The sequence below is a fragment of the Lissotriton helveticus genome, chromosome 1_1, assembly GCF_964261635.1.
Source record: "Lissotriton helveticus chromosome 1_1, aLisHel1.1, whole genome shotgun sequence".
NCBI classification, from domain to species: domain Eukaryota; kingdom Metazoa; phylum Chordata; class Amphibia; order Caudata; family Salamandridae; genus Lissotriton; species Lissotriton helveticus.
This window is the reverse complement of record NC_136057.1, coordinates 323956427-323976669: the sequence shown is the minus strand read 5'-3', so window position 1 is coordinate 323976669 and position 20243 is coordinate 323956427. Positions and strand designations below refer to the sequence as shown.

At 45.2% G+C, this 20243-nt stretch overlaps 1 protein-coding gene across 4 annotated transcripts in view; it reads left to right on the top strand.

Annotated features, from left to right (window-relative positions):
* DGKI (diacylglycerol kinase iota) overlaps nucleotides 1-20243 on the top strand; it is a 679239-nt gene that overhangs the window by 235510 nt on the left and 423486 nt on the right. For all 4 annotated transcript variants that reach the window (XM_078671815.1, XM_078671812.1, XM_078671824.1 and 1 more), the window contains exon 15: nucleotides 423-501. In XM_078671815.1, coding sequence (XP_078527941.1) covers nucleotides 423-501 — 79 coding nt within the window. The remainder of the gene's footprint in view (nucleotides 1-422; nucleotides 502-20243) is intronic.

Here is a 20243-nt window from a genome sequence, read left to right as displayed (position 1 = left end):
TCAGTGGTCAGTTCCCCTATGTACAGTCTTTTTGGGATATTCACCCAAATGTGGAGCTAGAGATTGCATTTCATGTGCATATTTGTACGGGTGCTTGTCACTAGAAGGGTGCTTGTCAGGGTGGGGAGGATGCAAATTTGGTCTGTAGTCTGTCAGGTGACCGCCTGAGTATGTTAAAAACAAACAAAAAAACTTTCCCTGTTTGAAATTCATAAGAATTTTTCTACTTGGTTTGGGAGGTAGTATGTGAGCTCCCTCTTTAAGATCATTACGGTGCTTGCTTGTCATGGGAGGATTGGTTGACATCCTCTAAGTAGAATTGTTGAGGAGCTTGGGGAGGGTTTGCCTTTGCGTGGGTTCATGTGGGTTCTCACTTGGTTGGGGCAGAAAACACAAGAAGTAACCCACCTCTTTTTCTGCAGCTTCCTCTGAGTGTCTTTAATAATTACTTCTCTCTGGGATTTGACGCACATGTTACGCTGGAGTTCCACGAATCCAGAGGTAAGCTACCATCTGAGATAACAGCAGCCAAATTGGTTAACAAGCACAGATTGCAAAATAATACCAATAAACAGTACAAAAGCAACAGGTAAATTAGGTATTAGGGATACAAAGTTGCAGCACTTTTGTAGATCATCTGTCACACCCTACAAACAGAATGTGCTTTCATCCTGCTACATGACACCATGTACTCAGTGACTGGAAATGGACACAATTACTGTACCACACCAAATAGACATGTGTATTGCACAGACAGATGTGTATGTTCGGCTATGGTTATTGATGAGACCACAGTTGCAATGTGTATTGTAGATCAAGTTTTTAATTCTAAGACATATGTACTCATGAGAGGGTAGTCACAGGCCACATATAGATACAAACTGAGCCCAACACTGCCTGATCAACGCAGAGTGATGTCAGTGCAAGAGTCTCTGAGTGACACCACCAGCTATAATAATAGATGTTGTGATTGCAGAACTCATTGTTGATGTTGGAAGGATGAAACCTTTGAGTCACCTCAATGGAAATTAAATCAGGTTCAATTCAGATTTCTGCCACACGGACAGTAATCAACTGAGCCACCATGTGTGTCAGGTTTTTAGTTTTTATTGATTTTCATCTAGATTTATAACTGTTAATCAGGAGATCCTTCTATAGCACATCAGCCCTGGCTCTAGGCAGGTGCTCACCGGGGAGCAGCTTGGGTTCCACAGAAGCGTTGAGGTGACCATCAGGGCTCACATCAGCAAACTGACTGCAGTGCGTCTCTTCAATACTCTTCCTCTGTCCGAAATACTTACGTGCATATTGCACTGGCATGCAGGGGAAAAAACCCTCTTTACTTTACCCAAGGCTATGGACTGGCTTTGGCATGCTTGTGATAGCCTCAGTGACTTTCTGCTGACAGCGGGCTGCTTTGAAAGCCGTCCAAGACACTAGGCTGAGTAGTCAGAAGAAGGAAATTTCTTGGTGATCAACTCCTGTAAAACTCATCTTCAATTATGAACTACCAATATTGTCAGGGTGATTTTCTGTACTTTCACATGTATATTAAGTGCAGAATGGCATTATGAAGGAGAAACCCTTTCTTTAGGTAATGAAAAGGGAGCGAGAGAGACCTTCATTGTGTCAAGTCCTTGACAAGAGGTCACTTTCCTCTCTTTTGATATAAAGAAGTCGTACTAAACCTCTCACTTCTTTTCTTATATTAAGGTTGTATCTGATCTGATTTGCCTCCTCTAACTGCAGTTCTTCACTATTTACTGATCCAGATTACCTGCCCAATTGAAGCTCAGCACAGAAAGTATGGAAATAGGCCCAAGATCACAGAGTACAAAGGGAACCATATGGGGGCCAGGCATGTGGGGACAAGGAGGTATGTTGTGAACCAATGAGGGCACAGAAAAAAGCACATGCAGTCTACAGAGCAAAAGGAGCACAAGAGGGTTATGTCTGTGCCTCTACAACACATCTGCCCTTTATACAAATACACTAAACAGAACAGGTTAAAGAGAATATGAAATTCTTATTAGCCTCATAGGTGTTGCAAGATACTACGGGTATACAACTAAGCATAATCCTTCAGAGAAGCTTTTATGGAACTTTATATAAAAACATTCGAGTTTTGTCTGCCTAACATGCCTCGGTCAGCAACAAGTTGCTGATTTGCTGAAACAAATTATTTCTCTGGGTCTCTGTGTAACAAGGATTACGTAGACTAGTTGTTCAACTCATGATCTTTAACTTTAACTAATCTACTCACATTCCACTGATTTGACGGAAGATCTAGCAGCATTAATCACCATGCAAGGGACAAACTTTTGATTTGCCTTTGATAACTAAATCATTTTTGACAATAATAGGACCTCCGACAGCTTTGCTGATGTCAAACAATCATTTGTTGTCTGGACAATACATTTTCTCTCACTTTCTTATGCATATTTGAATCAATTTTGAGTCATATATAATGTGATTACCTAGAAGTTTTTAGTTTGACGGAATGCAATTATTTAAAAATTTAAATAAAGAAAACTAAATAGTAGAATGAGGTGCTTAATGATAAACCTAAATTTTTCCTTGAATGATCTCCTTAGCACGGACGTACCTAAAGCCATTTGAATTGCTTCACTCAAAATTCTTTTTAACCTTTCTGCTAGGTCATTACTGTTGGAAGAATATAAAGAATTGTGTTTATTTATACCACTCTGCAGCAGAAATTGAATTTTCTTGGAAGAAGTGAATTGAACTCTGTTATCTGTGGTTATAGAAACAGGAACACCATGAAGTGCAAAACGCAATCAGTTGTGGGTTCTTTGAAAAACGTCCACTCCCGCAATATGGAAAAATAATCAACAACAACAACCAAATACCTATTAGAAGAAAAAAAAAACTCTGCTTTTAGTTTAGCTTTCTTACTGCTTACATTGAAACTTGAGGAGAAGCTCTGCCCGATGGATGGACAATTATGGATTGTGATTGTTTGGCACAGACATCTTTCCTACTAAGTACCCCTGCCTTGGATTACAATGTTATAGATCTGAGATCTGTAACCTAATTTAGGATTGCTTTACATCTCTGTTTTATCTCCTACATTGATTGAAATTCTAAACTTTAGTTTCAGCTTTTTTTATTGCATTTGGTCAGCAAAGCAACTTGTGTGCAAAACTAAAAACGTAAATTTAGAGCAAGTTGGATTAGCACATGAGAGTATATGAGGGAGGAGCATAAGAATGCAAGTGGTGAGAGTTGGGCAAGATCTTTGCATCTGTTAGAAACAAAAAGTTGAGCTTGGTGATAGAAATCAAAGTAAGATGGATGTTCAATGTCTATCCAAGTTTTTCATGGAGAAAGCTTTCTTAGAACTCATCAAAGTCCCAAAGTCCATGGGGTGTTGGCTGAGAGGACTACACATAAAGAGCTCCTATTTTTTTTAAAGAACCTGATCCAATTTTCGGAAATTTGAATACTCATCATTTTATGTCCTATGAGTATTACCTTCACTAGTTTGCCTTGGAGCTTTAAAGCTGCAAAATACGTGCTAGCTGGTTTTATCCTTTACTTTTGTTTTTTTTACACCAGCTGATATCAATGTTGTAAACTATTCTTTCCAAATATCCATTTTATATATTATGAAAAATGACAGTGAGGCTAAACCTTTTTATACATCTAATTTAATAAATATGGGTGATAACATGTGCTACATATCAGTTAAACAGTTTGCTGATGAGGTGCCTCCCTATTTCTTTTTTCTTCTATTTAGTAACATCAGGACGGTAACTGGCTTTTCATAGTGAACCTGACGCAGAACACTATCTTTCTATTCACATGAATAGGTTTCAACCTAAATACCTATTAGAACAGTAAATACCTTTTAAAACATGAAAGACTTTTAAACATTTGTCGGAATTCTTGCAATTCAAGCACATAGTTAAAAAACTATCATAAAAGTCCACCAGTAATACACTCTGGCTAATTTCTTGGTAGCGTTCTTAACTCATTGTACCTTATGAACACTTTTGATGGTGTTCAATATGATGTTTCCAAAGGGAACCTATTCATCACCTCTCAAATGTACATTTCCCACACATCGTAATCAGGCACATAATCCCAATTTGCCTGTCGTTTTCCTGCAACAGTGGTAGAAACTCACCCTGAAGATACTCCCTTTGTACTTGTCCTCAAATGTAACTGATAACTCTTTCCTCATGCTTAAGTGAAAATTCCTAGGCTTTGCGCAATACAACTTACATTATTTTTTACTTCAATTTGGTGAGAAAATCATTTCACACTTTCTAGATCCATTACAAATAAATGTTATATGCTTTTCTAAAACCTGTAATTCTTTCTAATTTTAGGTAGGAATACTAGAAATTGCAACAGCAGAGCCAGGTCTTCATGTTATGCCTACATTTTCTTGATGCCATACCTTAATGGTTATTGTCCTGTTTTGCAACATAAACGTTACCTAAAATCTTACTTTTTAATAAATTCTATAGAAAACAGAGAAACCCCAGTCGTGTCAGTAGCCTTACCACCTTAGTAGAAGCTTCTATCATCAGTCTCTTTTAAGAGTATGTTCTGCCAGTTTGTATAACAAAAATTTACTCAGAAATAATGGTAAAGCGTGCACCTGAGTCAGCCATGCTCTCAGCACACATTTCACAGCCAGGCGAAAGGTTCTTTATCAATTCCAAATAACTTCTGTTGTCGAATGTTTTCAACCTCTTCTTCATTTTGTGAAATGCTAATAACCTGCATATTAAGCCTACATTCAGAAAGATTTGTTTCAATTCCCTGCACCACATTATGGTTTCTGCTCTTGCTCACTCCAGAAAATGTCCCATTTTTTGCACTTAAAACATTCATTCACATCTGCAGGATAGCTCTTGACTTTTCCATAGTGACATCACCCCACACATCACTAATATATATTTCTACCAAATGAACCGACCCAAGCTTTCTCTTTTTCCGTGAACCTAACTTCATTCTTCTCAAATGCAGTTTTGCTACAAACAGGACACATTTCACTTCATGAATGTCTACTAAGAGCTAGTTCATGTATATATTGAATGGAATTCTCTTGGCAGTGTCAATGGTCTCTGTAAGAGATAGGTTTCCGTGGCTCAAAAGTTGTTCCTGAATTTTCCTAAAACAGTGAACAGTTTGGCCTCTTACATAGAGGTCAGTAGAGCTATCAAATTTCAGTGTGAAACAACGCTCCTCCTTTTGATTCAATTGGCCTATAGGGAAGCTAAAATCTGGTGTATAATTATTGTCTCTCCATAACAATCTGAGGATCATCCTTCAAAGGGGATATATAGACCTCACACATTCACTGTAATCTGCAGCTGACGTGTCAGGTGGCGGTAAACACTTAGGTGGATGAACAAATACATGTGTGCGTCTCTAATAAATTTAAAAGCATTGTATTTTATCCTTTCTCCATCAAAAGATTTACTAGCAATAAAAATCATAGTAGTTGTTAAACGATTTTTTTATTTTTTATTTTTATTTTGATTGGCATAAACTTCAAATAAACAGGCAAGGTACATATCATATTAAAAACACTTCGTTCTTCAGCACACAAATGCACACCCAAAATCGCGGTCACAGCACATCCCATTAGTACATCATTATATTCAATGTCCCATCGTGAACCCAACTCCCCCACCCTTTTAATCCATATCCGAGACTTCATCTTCCTGGTCTGGCTGGGGATCGCAAATGTTACCTCTATATGCATTCCACTTTCCCCAGATTTTACTCCACTTTTTGGGGCATCCCCGATTAATAAATACTGATTTCTTGGCAATCATGGTAGTGTCCATATCTCTCCCCCATTCGGCCAGGGTAGGCACCTCCAGCGCGCCCCATTTCTGGGCAATATTCCGCTTAGCAATCATGATACTCAGCGTAGCCCAACCCTGAGCCAGGCGATTCAAGTCATTTGGTTCCCACACATTTAATAAGCATAGTCTCGGTTCCGGTACTAGGGAAACTCCTTCTACTTGTGAGATCGTCCTCATCACCTGTCTCCAGTACTCCATTATCCTAGTGCAATCCCATATTGTATGGAAAAAGGTGCCTTCTGCTCCACAGCCACGCAGTCAGAATGGGTGCGGTGCTCTGCCTATTTTATGAAGGGCGTGTCTGGTGTAATATGAGCGATGCATTATTTTTAGTTGCACTAGCCTGAGTCTAGAAGGTATGCCCACTTCCCTCGGAGAGGCCAGTGCCTCCTGCCACTCAGACTCATCAAGGTCCCCCACGTCGCGGGACCATTTGTCACGCAGGGAACCTGTTGGATCCAGCATATTATTTACTAGTTTGCGATAGGTGAGGGAAGTGGCTTTCTTTTGTATATATTTTGTGAGTAGTCTATCTTCCAGGGGGGAAGCTTCTGGGATCTCTGTACCAGCAGGCAGCGCTGACATCAGGGCGTGCCTGATCTGGACGTATCTAAATCACTCCCCTGTCGCCAGTCCATAGTCTTGCTGGAGACTCTCAAACGGCACCATTTCACCGTTATGCCATAGGTCGCCCACCGTGGAGATGCTTACGTCATCCCATTTATCGAAACCCTTGGTATTTCGAAGCTTACCGAGACGTTTAATATCCCACAAGGGAGTAAGTTGGGTCATGACCATGCGCCATCCGAGCTTGGCTTGAGCAGTATGCCAAAGGGCCGTTGTGTGTTTAAGAGGACCGAACAGTGCCAGTGTTTGTTTCCTGTCGTAGAGACGCGATAGCATACCCCTTGTGCCCAATAGTGCCCTATCCGCCTGGAATGCCGGATCATCCTGCGGAGCGTGCAGCCATTGATTAACTATCCTCCACTGCGCCGCCCAATAATAGAATTGTATGTTTGGAAGTGCAATCCCTGCATCGTACCACCCGCGCATTAACTTGGACTGCGCTATGCGTGCTGGCTTATTGGGATACTAAAAAAGGCGTGTTCTCCAGTACATATAAAAACTGGGGCAATGCCATCATTTTAAATAAGGCCGCCTTTCCCAACAAGGTCAGCGGAAGGGTTTCCCAATGACGCACATCCCTTTTAAGACGGTCCAGAGGCGGTTGCAAGTTTCTGTCAAAGAACTCCGATACGTCCCTAGTAATGTATATGCCCAGATACTTGAATGTTCCCCTCGAAAGTCTAAGTGGGCAATCCGAAGGGAGTAGTGGGGGCGGACCGTAGAGGACATACATGACCGACTTTGACCAGTTTATTGTATAGCCCGGCGCTTTCCCAAAAATCGTACATATGTTAAGAAGAGACAGTATAGACCGTCTAGGGGAGGACAGATACAGCAGTACGTCGTCCGCGTAAAGGGAGATTCGGTCCTCCCACTTTTCTGTCCACTTGGGCCCCTTGATCATTGGATCCCACCTTATCCACGCCACCAGCGGTTCCAGCACTAAGGCAAAAAGGAGCGGCGACAGTGGGCAGCCCTGACGTGTGCCACGCGTCAGGGGGAAATCTTCAGAGATATGACCATTGGCGGGAACATGGGCCTCTGGGTTGGTATAGAGGAGCCGGACCCATCCACAAAAGGTGGGACCAAAACCGAGGTGCTGGAGCACTGCAAACAAAAAGGGCCATTCGGCCATGTCGAATGCCATTCAGGCATCCAATGATAACACCACAGCCGGCTCCTGTAAATATTCTGCCAGAGCGAGCACTCCATGTAAGCGCCTCAAATTGAGGGCCGTATTTCTGCCGGGCATAAAGCCTGATTGATCTGGATGTATTAGGGACGTTAAGTGGGGTGTCAACCTAATTGCCAATAGTTTGGCGGGGATTTTGGCTTCTGCGTTGTTTAAAGATATAGGGCGATATGAGGTGCACTGATCCGCCGGCTTAGCTGGTTTTGGTATAGCCACTATGGTGGCCGTGCGTTGATCCAGTGGGAGCTCACCCTTTTTAAAACTATCATTAAACATATTAAGAAGATATGGCGTGATAGTCCCCGATGCCTTTTTATAGAGCTCAATAGGTATGCCATTCGGTCCCAGTGCTTTACCCGACTGCAGTGCTCCGATGGCCGTCTGTAGCTCCTCTACGGTGAGAGCTGCTTCTAAGTCATTCGCCACCTCTGGGGTGAGTTTGGGCATATTAAGGTCTTGCATATAAGTTAAGGCTTCCTCTAGGGTCATGTCAGAGGTTGACGCATAGACCATCTGATAATGCTGTGCCAGTGTGTGCACTATCTCCTGTGGGTCTGCTGTGGTCTGCCCATCCGCTGAGGTGAGCTGCGCTATCCACCTGTTACCACTATCTTTTCTGTCCAACCATGCCAGTAATTTCCCAGCTTTGTTGCCGAACTCGTACACCTTATGACGTGTGGCCTGCATTTTGGTTCTGGTTAAATTTAGTAAATGTGCCTGGTAGTGTTGCTGTTTGAGATGTAAATTATGGGATGTCTCTGTAGTGGGGTTCTCAGCATGTTGGGCGTCCGCCTCGTGTAGGTCTAGAACTAAGGCGTGGAGCTCCGACTGTCTCTCCCTTTTATGCGACGTGATGGATGCTATAGCTTGGCCCCTTAGCACCTTTTTATAGGCCTCCCACAGAATGGTTGGGGAATCAACTGATGTGGTGTTCTCTTGAAAGTAGTGACTGGACATTGTGACGATTGCCTTCTTAATTTGGGAACCTGTAAGTATCCGGCATGAATTGGGTATATACAACCCAGCGTCAGATGGTGGTGAGTGTATGTCAAAATCAGTGGGGAGTGATCAGATACCCCTCTCGGTGTAATTTCTACACTCTCTATTTTATTCAGACTGCCAGTCGACCCCAGGAAATAATCTATTTGTGTCAAACTATTGTGTACCCCGAGTGATATTTGTATTGGCGTGCCATCGGGTGATATAGTCTCCAGATATCGGTAAGTCCTAATGCTTCTAAAAAAAAAAAACGAAACGTGTCACCACCCCTTTGGCTGCCCGTGCCGGGTGTCTGTCCATGGTGTCATCTATGATGGCGTTGAAGTCCCCCCGATAAGTAGGTCCCCCTCCGGCAGGTCTAACAAGAACGCAGTAAGATCTGGAAGTGCCACGTCGTGGAGTGCTGGGGGGACATAGGCAGATACAATATTAAGGGGTCGCCCCTCCCATTGAGCGCTAATAGCCGCAAATTGCCCTGCTCCGTCGGTTTTGACTTTATGCACCAGTAAGGGGAATTGTTTCCTATCCATTATGCCCACACCTCTGGACCCGGAAGTAAACTCAGAGTGTATCACCATCCTGTAACCCCATCTATCCATCGCTTTAGTGGTAGTGCCCGTGAGATGCGTTTTGTTGTAACAATACTACCATCGGTGCCCTTCTTTTAATACAGTTTAGCACTAGGCCACGTTTTATTTTGTCCCCCAACCCACGGACATTCCACGTAAGCAGGGTGAGGGGTGGTATCTGTCTCGGGGAGGCTCCGTTCACCATATTAATTGGGGTGTTGCGTATTACCATATCCAGTGGGGCCCCCTGAGAGGGGCATTAGCTGTAAGGGTGACCTGCACGTGCCACTATGCGTGCTAACAGTGCCCAAACTTGTACCATAGCCAACCTGAGAACAAATTCTGAAACTGAACCATTGTAACCTTCCCAACCTGTCCACCCCCTCCCTGCCTCCCTGCCTAGCGGAATTAAAACTACCCGCCACCCCAACTCAGCAGAGTGCTTTAGACTCCAACCTTCAAACATTACTTGCGTATACGGGAGCGGGAAGTCCAAGGAAGACCACGTTCCTCCCCTCTCCCAGAGTCCATATTGTGTGTTATGTCCGTATCAAGTCTGTATTCGACATGAGTTCAGGTGCGCGGTTCCTCCATAGTGTCTACAAGTGGGTCAAATACAGCACCCGCGCCATCACTCCCCGGATTCCTTATGCAGTTGGGCCTCCTCGTCTTCACCTTGTTCAGTGGTCACAAGACTGTCCTCTCTTTCAAAACGGTGGCCCCCCTGTCGCTCTCGGCCAGGCTTGCCCACCTGGTGCCAACCTTCCAGCCAGTCATGCGCCTCCTCTGGTGTTTCAAAAAACCATGTCTTTCCGTCCGCCACCACCCGCAATTTTGCCGGGAAGAGCATTGAGTAAGGCATTTCCCGGGCCCTCAGCGCTTTTTTGACCTCTAGGAAACTCCTTGGACGTTCCAACACCGCTGCCGTATATTCCGGAAAGAAGGAGATCACTGAGTTGTGGAGTTTGATAGGCGGTGCCACACGGGCCGTTTGAAGAATGACGTCTCTGTCACGAAAGTTAAATATGCGGGCCAGCACAGGTCGTGGGGGGGGCACTGGGTTTCGGCCTGCCACCCGGTACCTTATTAGCATGTTCAACGGAAAAGTAGTTGGATAGACCTTTGGGTTGCAGTCTCGTTTTAATCAAATCTTCGATGTACAGATCCATAGCGGGCCCCCTTCCTTCTCGGTAATCCCCGTAATTCGGATGTTATTTCAGCGAGACCGCCCTTCCTGTTCGTCCAGTTTTGCTGCCATTCATTTGCTTTCAGCCTCCAACTGTGCCACTTTTTTGGTTAGGATGGTATTGTCTTTAGTGAGGGACGTTGTGAGCTGTTCCACTTCCGTGACTCTGGTGGAGATTTTTTGAAAATCTGCCCGCAGGAACGTTACATCTGTCGAGATGGAGCCCACCGTTGTCTGCACCCTGTTGAAAGCCGCCATAATATCTTCTAGCGTTACTTTGGGCGCACTTACGTCTTCTCCTCCTTTAGTTGTCTGCCCTTTCGGTTCCGGCAGCGGCGGGAAGTCCTTACTGAAGGCAAATTTGTCTAACTTCCCCTGTTGGGTCGCTTGGGTCCCTCTGCCACTCATTGTGTAGTCCGCGTCACCTTATTTGGCGCCCGTTCAACACCCGCTGTTGTTATCGGCTGCTGGTCCACTAGTTGGCACCCGCGTGGGGTCTCAATCCTCGAGACACCACGCCGAAATGAGCGACATCGGAGGACTGTTGTAAATCAACACTGTTTTGGGGGGATATCTTGCCGGCGTATCCTGCAGTTTGACTCCCACAGCGCCTCCGTCCCTTATACTACTTTCTCACATATGCCGAGTTGTCCTGGTCGTAGTCCATTAATTCCGGGCATTGCGACAGTGACACCACTTTCATCTGGGAGTATTACCCCTTGTATCTGGACATATTGTCTAAAATCATGTCCCCCTTTGCATCACATCCAGGCTGTCCTAGGCAGGGTTCCGGACCCACCCGGGTTAGTTTAAAAGTGTCTCTGCAAGGCCTCAGCAGGGGATTGTCGCCCAGGGCCCCACAAGGTATCCAGCAGTGTCGCAGAGTATCTCACCTTAGGGCGTGCTTTCTTCGAGTTGTGCACAACCAGTCTGTCCGCCCAAGACTGCCCTCTCTACACCGTTTTATATATGGGCCTCACTCTGTCCACATTTCAGGCCGGTAGCGCCACCACCACCACAGCCGCTCCTCTCAGCAGCCCCGGTCGGGAATCATACAGAACCACCCGGTCTCTTGCCGTGCCGGCCAGCACACTAAATTGAGTCCCCGGCTTCCACCAGTGGGGCCCCGGGCCTACCTGCGCCAGGCACGTCCGAGTTCTCTCTCTGTCCCAGCCCGAACAGTGGGCTGGTATGCCACGTGGACTCCCACCGTAACTCGCAGGATATGGCCCCGGGTCTCTCCGCAAGGGAGCTCCAACCTCCGGTTTCACCACCCAGCCAGGCGCCGTCCCCGGTCCGGTTCTCAGTGCAGATGCCCCCTGGAACGCCCACTTCTGATTGCGGCAATCTGGGACACCAGCCTCTTTTTCTTTTTCCCCGGATCAATAGGGGCCAAGGTTATTTACGGTCTCACGATGAGGCGCCCCCCCTCAGCCGCCATGCAGTCCGCTCTGTCCCTCCGCCGCTCCGCAAAATCGAGGCCCCGGTTTACCTCACTCAAGCAGGCGGCAATCTCCAATCGCCTTTATTTCGCTTCACAGAGCACTCAAAGTCCACAGCGTTGGCTTGCCTTATGTCGTTCCGCCTCCGATTTACAATTGTTTGGGCTCCGGGTGCAAGATAGGCTCACCTCACGAAAGCTCCGGCCTCCGGCTCCACCACCCGGCCAGGCGATGCCTCCAGTTCCATCCCCAGTGCGCGGGCTCCCTGGAAACGCCGTGCTTCCACCCCTACAATCGGCCCCAGTTGTCCCTGTTAGCAGACAGCAGGGATTACAATTACTCGCGGGATCGAGAGGAGGCGACTCCCCCTCAGCTGCCACACAATCCGCGCCGCCCTCTCGCCGCTTTGTAACTCGAGCCCCCGGATTCCTCCACAATCACAGGCCACAGTCAGCAAGCACCAATATCTCTCCCCACGGAGCACGCAGAAGCTTGTCTCACGCCGCTTCACCTCTGATGCGCAAATCTGGGCTCTAGGTACAATATTTAGAACGGATAAGTGAGCGGATTAATGGGGAGTTAGTCTCGGTCTCGGAGTCCCTTTAGTCTGCGGCCATTTTGTCCGGCTGCAGGCCACGCCCCTCAAAAACGACTTTTTTAAAAACTATTTTTGACAGCCACTGTTCAAAATTATAAAAACTTTCTGAATTCAAAGGTTGATTGCAGCTCGCCATAGTGGTCAACAGGGACAGAGAAGAGGACTTGGCCTAAATAATAAATTGTGAGGAAGTGGTTCTCCTAAATATCTGACTAGAGCACAGAATTGCCGCAGTATGTGTAAATTTAAAGTTAGCCTGTGGTAGAGCTTTTAGATCTATTTCTTTATCTGCTGGAAAAGCTGCTTGAGTATAAACTGTAAGATAACATCATCTATTAGCTACGCTATAATACAGAAGAAATAAGGTTCACTTTCTAAAGCTGGCGGGCACAAAATGAAGCATTTGCCAGACAAATTAAGTAGATAAGGAGACATCAGCCCATAACTCCAGAATGACTACAGCAGGGTGGTGGAGCAGCAGCTCTAGCCAGACAAAGAGGTATAACCGCAAGAAAAACACATCAACTCACCACAAACTGGATTTCTCAATAGGATGGTTTCTTTAAAGACTCGGGAAAAGGTGCTGCATAGAAAATAGTCAATTAGGCTCAGCACAGAAAGAGGCATTGGCTCATAACGGGCAGAGCTTTTACCAGCCTCCAACCTTGGAATACTGATTTTTGGGTAATGAAGTAAGGAACAGCAACTGAAGAAAGGAGACAGGCATGTTTGCAGGAAATCATGCTGCAGACGCCATGGGAACGGGCAGTGCTGGATGTAGGAGAGTAGGGTCTGCTTCCTATGGTTACCCCCACGTTTTGCTGTGTTTCACTGTTTTTTTGACTTTAGTATTGCTGTGGCCCTGCTAACAGGCCCACAGCCTAACTGTTCTCTCTCTCTAATTTGATATCATGTACTTTAGGTACATACCAGGTTGGTTACTGGGACAGCCTTGGGAGCCCCTGTATATGGTACCTTATGTACCCAGGGCATAGGTGCACCCTAGGCCTACCAGGGGCTACAGCATGTATTGTGCCACCCCTGGTTAGCCTTTCAAACTCACACCCCAGGTCTGTACTTACGGCCTGGGTAAGGTGGTGTAATCACCCCTTACTTAGATATAGTATCCCTATATCTATATATATATAGACACATATTAACCTATAAGTCACTCCTATGGCAGGCCTTAACAATCCTGGAGGCAGAGTGCTCGGTTTTGTGTGAGAGGGTGCCCTAGCATGAGCTGAGCCCCTCTGCAGCTCTCGGAACCATCTCCTTATAGCTGTTCTATGATATAGCCATACCATATACTCTTAAGTGCATTATAATCCTCGCGATTAATACTAACTTTGGTTTGGCTTTATCTACACATGTCGTGTAAGGTGTCAAACACTTTGAAATACTAACCCCCCTGCCAGTTCTGGCGGTGGGGGTAGCATTCCACCCTTCTAGAGGGAGAAGACATGTAGTTACTGGTAAACCCGGTTAAAGTTAAACAGAGCCCCAGCATCACAAAATGGATGCTGCTGCCACAGACACAAGTCTGCCCTCCTGCTGCTGGATGAAACTCTGGCAGGGGAGGCCTGGACAATAGGTTTCCTGTCCAGGGAGGTGCCAGCACCTCCCCAGACAGGCTTTAGTGTATTGGGGCAGGGTGGGTTGCATTCAGTGAATTCTTTTCAGACACTGCCTGAGGCACACAAGGTGCCCCGTGCATTTCCCAGTTCAAACCGGTTGCTGGGGTGCTCAGCCCCAGCTCTAGCGCTAAACTGGACAAAGGGGAAGGGGTGTAACCACCCCCTCCCCAGGTCCACCCATAGGAGGGACCTTAGAGTTAGTTCAACCCCTAAAACTGCTATAAGTATAGAACACCAGTCCCTAGGACTTTAGATTACCCTGAATGAAACTCTGATACATAATTCCTGGACCTTCAATATTCCATATCAACTGGAAGACGGAAGAAATCTCCCTTGTGGTCAAGGAGTGACCACCCTGTCTAAACATGCACCAACAGCATATTTGCCTGTCTGCATTTTCGAGGCTCCCGCTGGATCCCGAAGAATCTGCGATGCAGGACACGTACTTCCAGACATCTCTAACGCTGACCTGCGCTCCCAGCAAAGCTGAGACCTGTGGTGGACACGAGAGACGTGGGACCGAAACTCCTGCATTTCTGCTACTGCACCTACTTCCTGAAGTATCCCGAAGTTTTGCATTCGGGTATTTGAAGCCCCTGCCCTGAGCACCTTTTGCACCGAAGCTCCGAGGCCGACACACCACGTCCCGTGGGCCCGCTTTGTGCATTTCTGCTCGAGGTCCCTTCGCGGTTCCTAGTCCGTTGGCTAGCGAGCCCCCACGAAGGGCCATCTTTGATTTCTTGAGCTTTCCTGGTTGCTCCAGACTTGCTCCCGCTCCTCTCCAAAGGAGGAGTTCTTCAGACCTTGCTGGTCTGCACCGAAGCCCATCTCGACATCCTTCGTGGATTGCGTTTGCCAAGGCTTGTTGGGTCCAATCCGGATTCCGACACCGTAGTCAACTAGATCCTTCGTGGGACAGCTCGAACCCAGCTCCTGGTCGTCATCGACGCCTCCTGGTCCTCGTGGGTGAAGAGACTAGCTTCACCTTTTCACCTGAAATCACCCGACATTGGCTGGCATCTTCCTATCGCCATCTTGGTCACTGGCTAGTGACCCAGACTCTGTCTCCTCTGCTTTCAGGTTCTTCACATCTATGATCCACCCTTGGATCCACCTGGACACTTTAACTCTGGTCGTCTGCAGCATTTCTTTGCAGCTCTCCATTGGAATCGACGACGAAACCCGACACCAATAGACACCTATGCACCCGGCGTCCTTGGGTGAGGTAACACAAGTACTCCGGCGCTCCCGTGGGTCTTGACTCTCCAAGTGTCCTAGTCTAAAAGGGTTCCATCGTAGTTCACCTAGAAGTGCCCTTAATCTTTAAAATTGTAACTTGTTTGTTTCCCATTGAAAGTCAATGGTAACCCTCGGCTATGTTTAGACACTGCACACATCTCCCGTGGGCCTCCTACATCCTAACCTTTGGTGGTTCTAGGTAGCCACAGCGATTCCACATTTCCTAGGCCTGCTTTCTAACTCTCACGTGGTTCTTATACCAATATTTTAGTATATGGTTTTGTAGTGTAGTTCCTATATACCCTATAAGCTCTGGGCATTGGAATAGTAAATCCTGTAGTTTAGACATAGGCCTGAGGTCGACTAGCTCTCTACCGAATCTATTAGACTTAATTGTGAGTGCCAGCTAGCTCAGAGATCACTAGAAACTTTCTTGAATTCACAAGAAGGGATTAGTTTCTGACAACCGCATAAACATGACAACTTTGTTTCCCAAGAATAAGAAATCAATCTCTAGAGTCGCGGAAACAATAGATAACTATTTTACTCAGTCAATCGTGCATGCTTCGTTTCACCAGAGGTGCTGAGAAAATAGAGAGATGGGCGTTTTCAATAAAAAGTATTTATTGAACAGTCTTCTTTCTCAAGCATAAGAAATGTACTGCTACAATCATAATACAGGTTATAAAGTACAGGGCATATAATACTATTATAAAGTAGTACTGTAAAAGCACGATATGGTTACTAAGCCATAAGTTGCCTAAAACATATAAATACATACAGTAATAAAATAATGACTAAAAGTACTCAACTAGTGCTTCTAATATACGCCTACCCCGGTGTACCTAACCTAAGTCTAGTACAAGGGAAGAAGTAAGTGAGGAGTAGCTTAAGTTTAGTATTTCTCTGCCAAGAATCTATCCAAGAATTCTCTACGGGTCTAATCAGCTCCGTACCTTGGTTTTAGAATGAAGGAGGTCTTGTATCTCTATCTCAGGACTCGATTTCCCAGGAACCCGCAAGGGTAACCCGGAAACACTGGAGCTAGATTGCTCGGCAGCAGAAAAGACAGCGTCTCTCAGTGTGTCAGCTGGAGAGACGGCTTCCTTCGGCACTTGCGGCTGCAGGGCGTAGGGTAAGTAGTTAGTCGATCTGCTCCAAACCACCATGTGTTTGTCTGGGCAAATGTAGGCATATTTATACTTTGAAGGTGCCGAGTTTGACGTATGATTGGACTTAATAACGTCACTCAAAGACTCAGTTGTTTGAAAACTCCATGATTTCCTAGATAAATTAGTATTCAGGCGAGGGGAAGTCCCTAGCTGCTGAAGGCGGGTTTTTCTAAGAAATCGTTGTTGATTCTCGGAACTTAGTGGAAGTAGCCATGCCGTATTTGGGCTGCATAGGCTTAGTCTAAATATGGTAATGATTTCTATGCCTATATATGGATCGGGTAATTTATACCTATATAAGGGCATGAATCGGGAAAATTACACTAGGGTCCTAGATTCATTTACAACAGTTTGTGAGGCCCCTAGGGCATAACGTATACTGTGCAACTTATCGTATGCTAATTAAGTTCCTTGTATTGGACTTTTACCTCTGACCTCATAAAGAGTCCAGAGGGTTTGTGTTTAGAATAAATACATATATATTTGATATATACCTTGTGTGGTGTGCTTTCATTTGATCATTCAAGAGATTATAATTGGTAAAACAACTAGCTTAACTCGCCTCTAAGTCTTAGCCTGAAGGCTGCTCTCCACAGCTACCACTAGGATAGCTTTCTATAAGGTTGACTTTATAACCTACCATCAATAAGGCTTGTTTGGACTAGTGCAAGGTGCCCACTAGAATAGTGGACAGCAATACCAGGCCAACTTCTCACACTGGAGGCTAAGTGAAGCAGGATATCTCAAAATATGGAAGGTGAAGACATAGGAAAAGGCAGGTACACTTTATATATATATATATATATATATATAAACAAGAGGCCTCACAACCTTCAACTGTTGCTCAGTAGGCATGAGTACAGGATGCACACAAACAGGGCAGGCATGCAATGACAAGACGCACAGAGATCCAGACCCGGGCAACGCCCACAGGACTCAGAAGGTATGGCACGAGCCAAGGAAGACTCATTAGGAATCAAAGAATACTGCCTACCGAGGGAATAGAGCGAGAGGTTAAACAAAACATGCCATTACAGTCCACTTCCCTAGCTAAGCCTTTAAACAGAGGCTGGCAAGTGCCATCCTATACCCAACCTTTCTAAATTGTTTGATATATCACCATAACAACATACTAAATTAAAAACTGACAGGCAAACATTGTCTTTCAGACTTTAATTGTATGAGCATGAATACCTAAAGGATACACTCATCTGCGGAGTACTTCAGGGCTCTTCTCTCTGCTCGACCCTCTTCAACACCCACATGACACCACTGCCCAATGTCATCCGAGCACGAAACATAAAAAAACTCACCTACACTGACTACACACAATTGATACTGTCGCTCTCTGTCAAAAAAAACAGCACAAGGAACACATTACCACCAGCATGACTGAAGTGGCCACCCAGATGAAGCCCAGCTGCCTTAAGCTGAGTATGGACAGAATTGAAGTGGTGATCTTCAGAAAAGATGCCTCACTGTGGGACTCCACCTGGTGGCCTACAGACCTCGGACCCACTCCATCCTCCAAACCACAAGCAAGAAACCTCAGGATCATTATGGGCATCAGGCTGGAGATGTCTGCATTGGTGAACACCATCGCCATGACCTTCTTCAACAGTCTGATGATGCACAGAAAGATCTAAGTGGATACCAAACAACTCCAGAAATACCATCACCCAAGCCCTCATCTTCAAGAGGCTGGAGTATGGCAACTCACTCTATGCAGGAAGTACCAAACAACTCGCCAAAATGCTACAAACAGTTCAGAACGAAGCAGCTAGACTCGTCCTCAATCTCCCACGCATGAGCCAAAATACTTCACGCATGATTGAACTCCACTGGCCCTTACTGCACAATTGCATACATTTCAACCTCCTCACCCACTCATACAGAACACTACACAACAGAGGCCCAGCCTACTTGAGCAGCTGCAAATAATTTCATCAACCCTCCAGACACTTCAGCTGAGCCAAGCTCTTACTGGCACACATTCCATGCATACACGAACCCATATAAGGAGGCTGAGCGTTCTCATACATCACTCCTAAAGGATGGAACAACCTCCCTCAGCACATCAGAGCCTCCGCCTTTCTTCTTGAATTACACAAGAAGCTGAAGACGTGGGCCTTCAAGTAAAGACCCACGTGGCTAGCCTCACGCACCTGTGTAGCACCAGGATGCCCTCACGGGTGGAACACGCTATAAAAATAGACATAACATAACATAAAATAAGATATGAAGTTTAAGTATCTTTTGTGTAGCATAGAGGCTAATTCTGTGCATATACTGTGATAAATACTTGAAAGTATGAAGTAAAGGGTAGTGCCTAGCTGCAGTTAAACAATGATCCACACACACACACACCACACAAGATGCTTTTTCTCATTTGTCTGCTTCCCTCCTGTGCTACTCTCTCTCGTTGCTTTTTGCATAAGCATTCCACAAGTACATGTGTTTTCCAGCTATCTCACTTGCGTGCTTCTCTCCCCTTCACAGTCTGTGTTGCTTTCTCTCATCTGTTTGCTTCTCTTCGTCAAGCTGCTCTCTCATCCGTGTACTTCTATCTCCCCACTGTGTGCTCCGTGTTGCTGTCTCCTGCCCATGTAGTTCTTTGGTATTCTCTCCCTCTTGTGCTTCTCTACCTGTCCTCTACGTGCTACTTTTTCTCTTCATCCGTTACTCAACTCCCCACTCCCTATTTTAATTGGTGCTTTCTTAATTTTTGTATTTACTGTTTAAAGTGATGTCTGCCATTTTGGATCAGTACATTAAAGAATTAAGCAAATGGTGCCTGAGTCATTTGACTCGAGTGTGCTTGCTTAATGATGCATGTCTGCATCAATGGAATGATACAACCATCATTCTGCCTTTTTAAATTTATTTTGAGAGTGCCCCAAAGCTGTACAAAACTAACTCCCCCCAAAAGCGAGATCTATTGGGTTTGCCAATGCTTTCTCTCCTGTAGTGCACAGCCATCAGCGTTCTGAGACTTTATTTATGTGATGTCAAATAGATTTTGAACCTTAATCCTGGATCTTTTAATTTACAGGCCCGATTCCAACTCTCCCAGAATATAGACATTGCTATCATGTTTTCAGGGAAACACTAGAAACAAGTTAAGAGGAATTTTTTAAACTTTAGTTGGAACCAATGGTGGTCCTACTTCAATATACGGAGCCTTGATTATATATATATATATGTATATATTTATATATATATTATCACCAACCAAACTTTCATCATCAAAAGAGGCGCTGACTCCGTGTATCTCAGTTCAAGAATTTTATTTCTTACATCAGCTTCTGCTCAGACGCGTTTCGGCGGCTCTTCCCGCCTTGCTCACTAACATTTATATATATATATGTATATATATAATCTACTGGCGGTCGCCAGTAGATAGTTATAGTTAGGACCTATTTTCCATAGGAAAAGCGTTTTTTCTTTTCCCAATAACTTTGTCGCTGGTTGAAGAAATTTTCAAAACTCGTGGGGCGCTCCGGTCAGCTCCTATCCTGAACGTTTCGGGGTGATTCGGTAAGCGGGGACCGATAAAAAAGGGGGTCCCAAAAGGTGTTTTTTCTATGTTATTTTCCATAGGAAGCTTTAGACACGGCTACAGCCCGAACTACTGAATGGAATTACACCAAATTTGGCAAAAAGGTAGCCCTGGTTTCAGAAAGAACTCTTTTTGTTAAATGGTGTAAATCCTTTCAGTATTTCCTGAGAAATA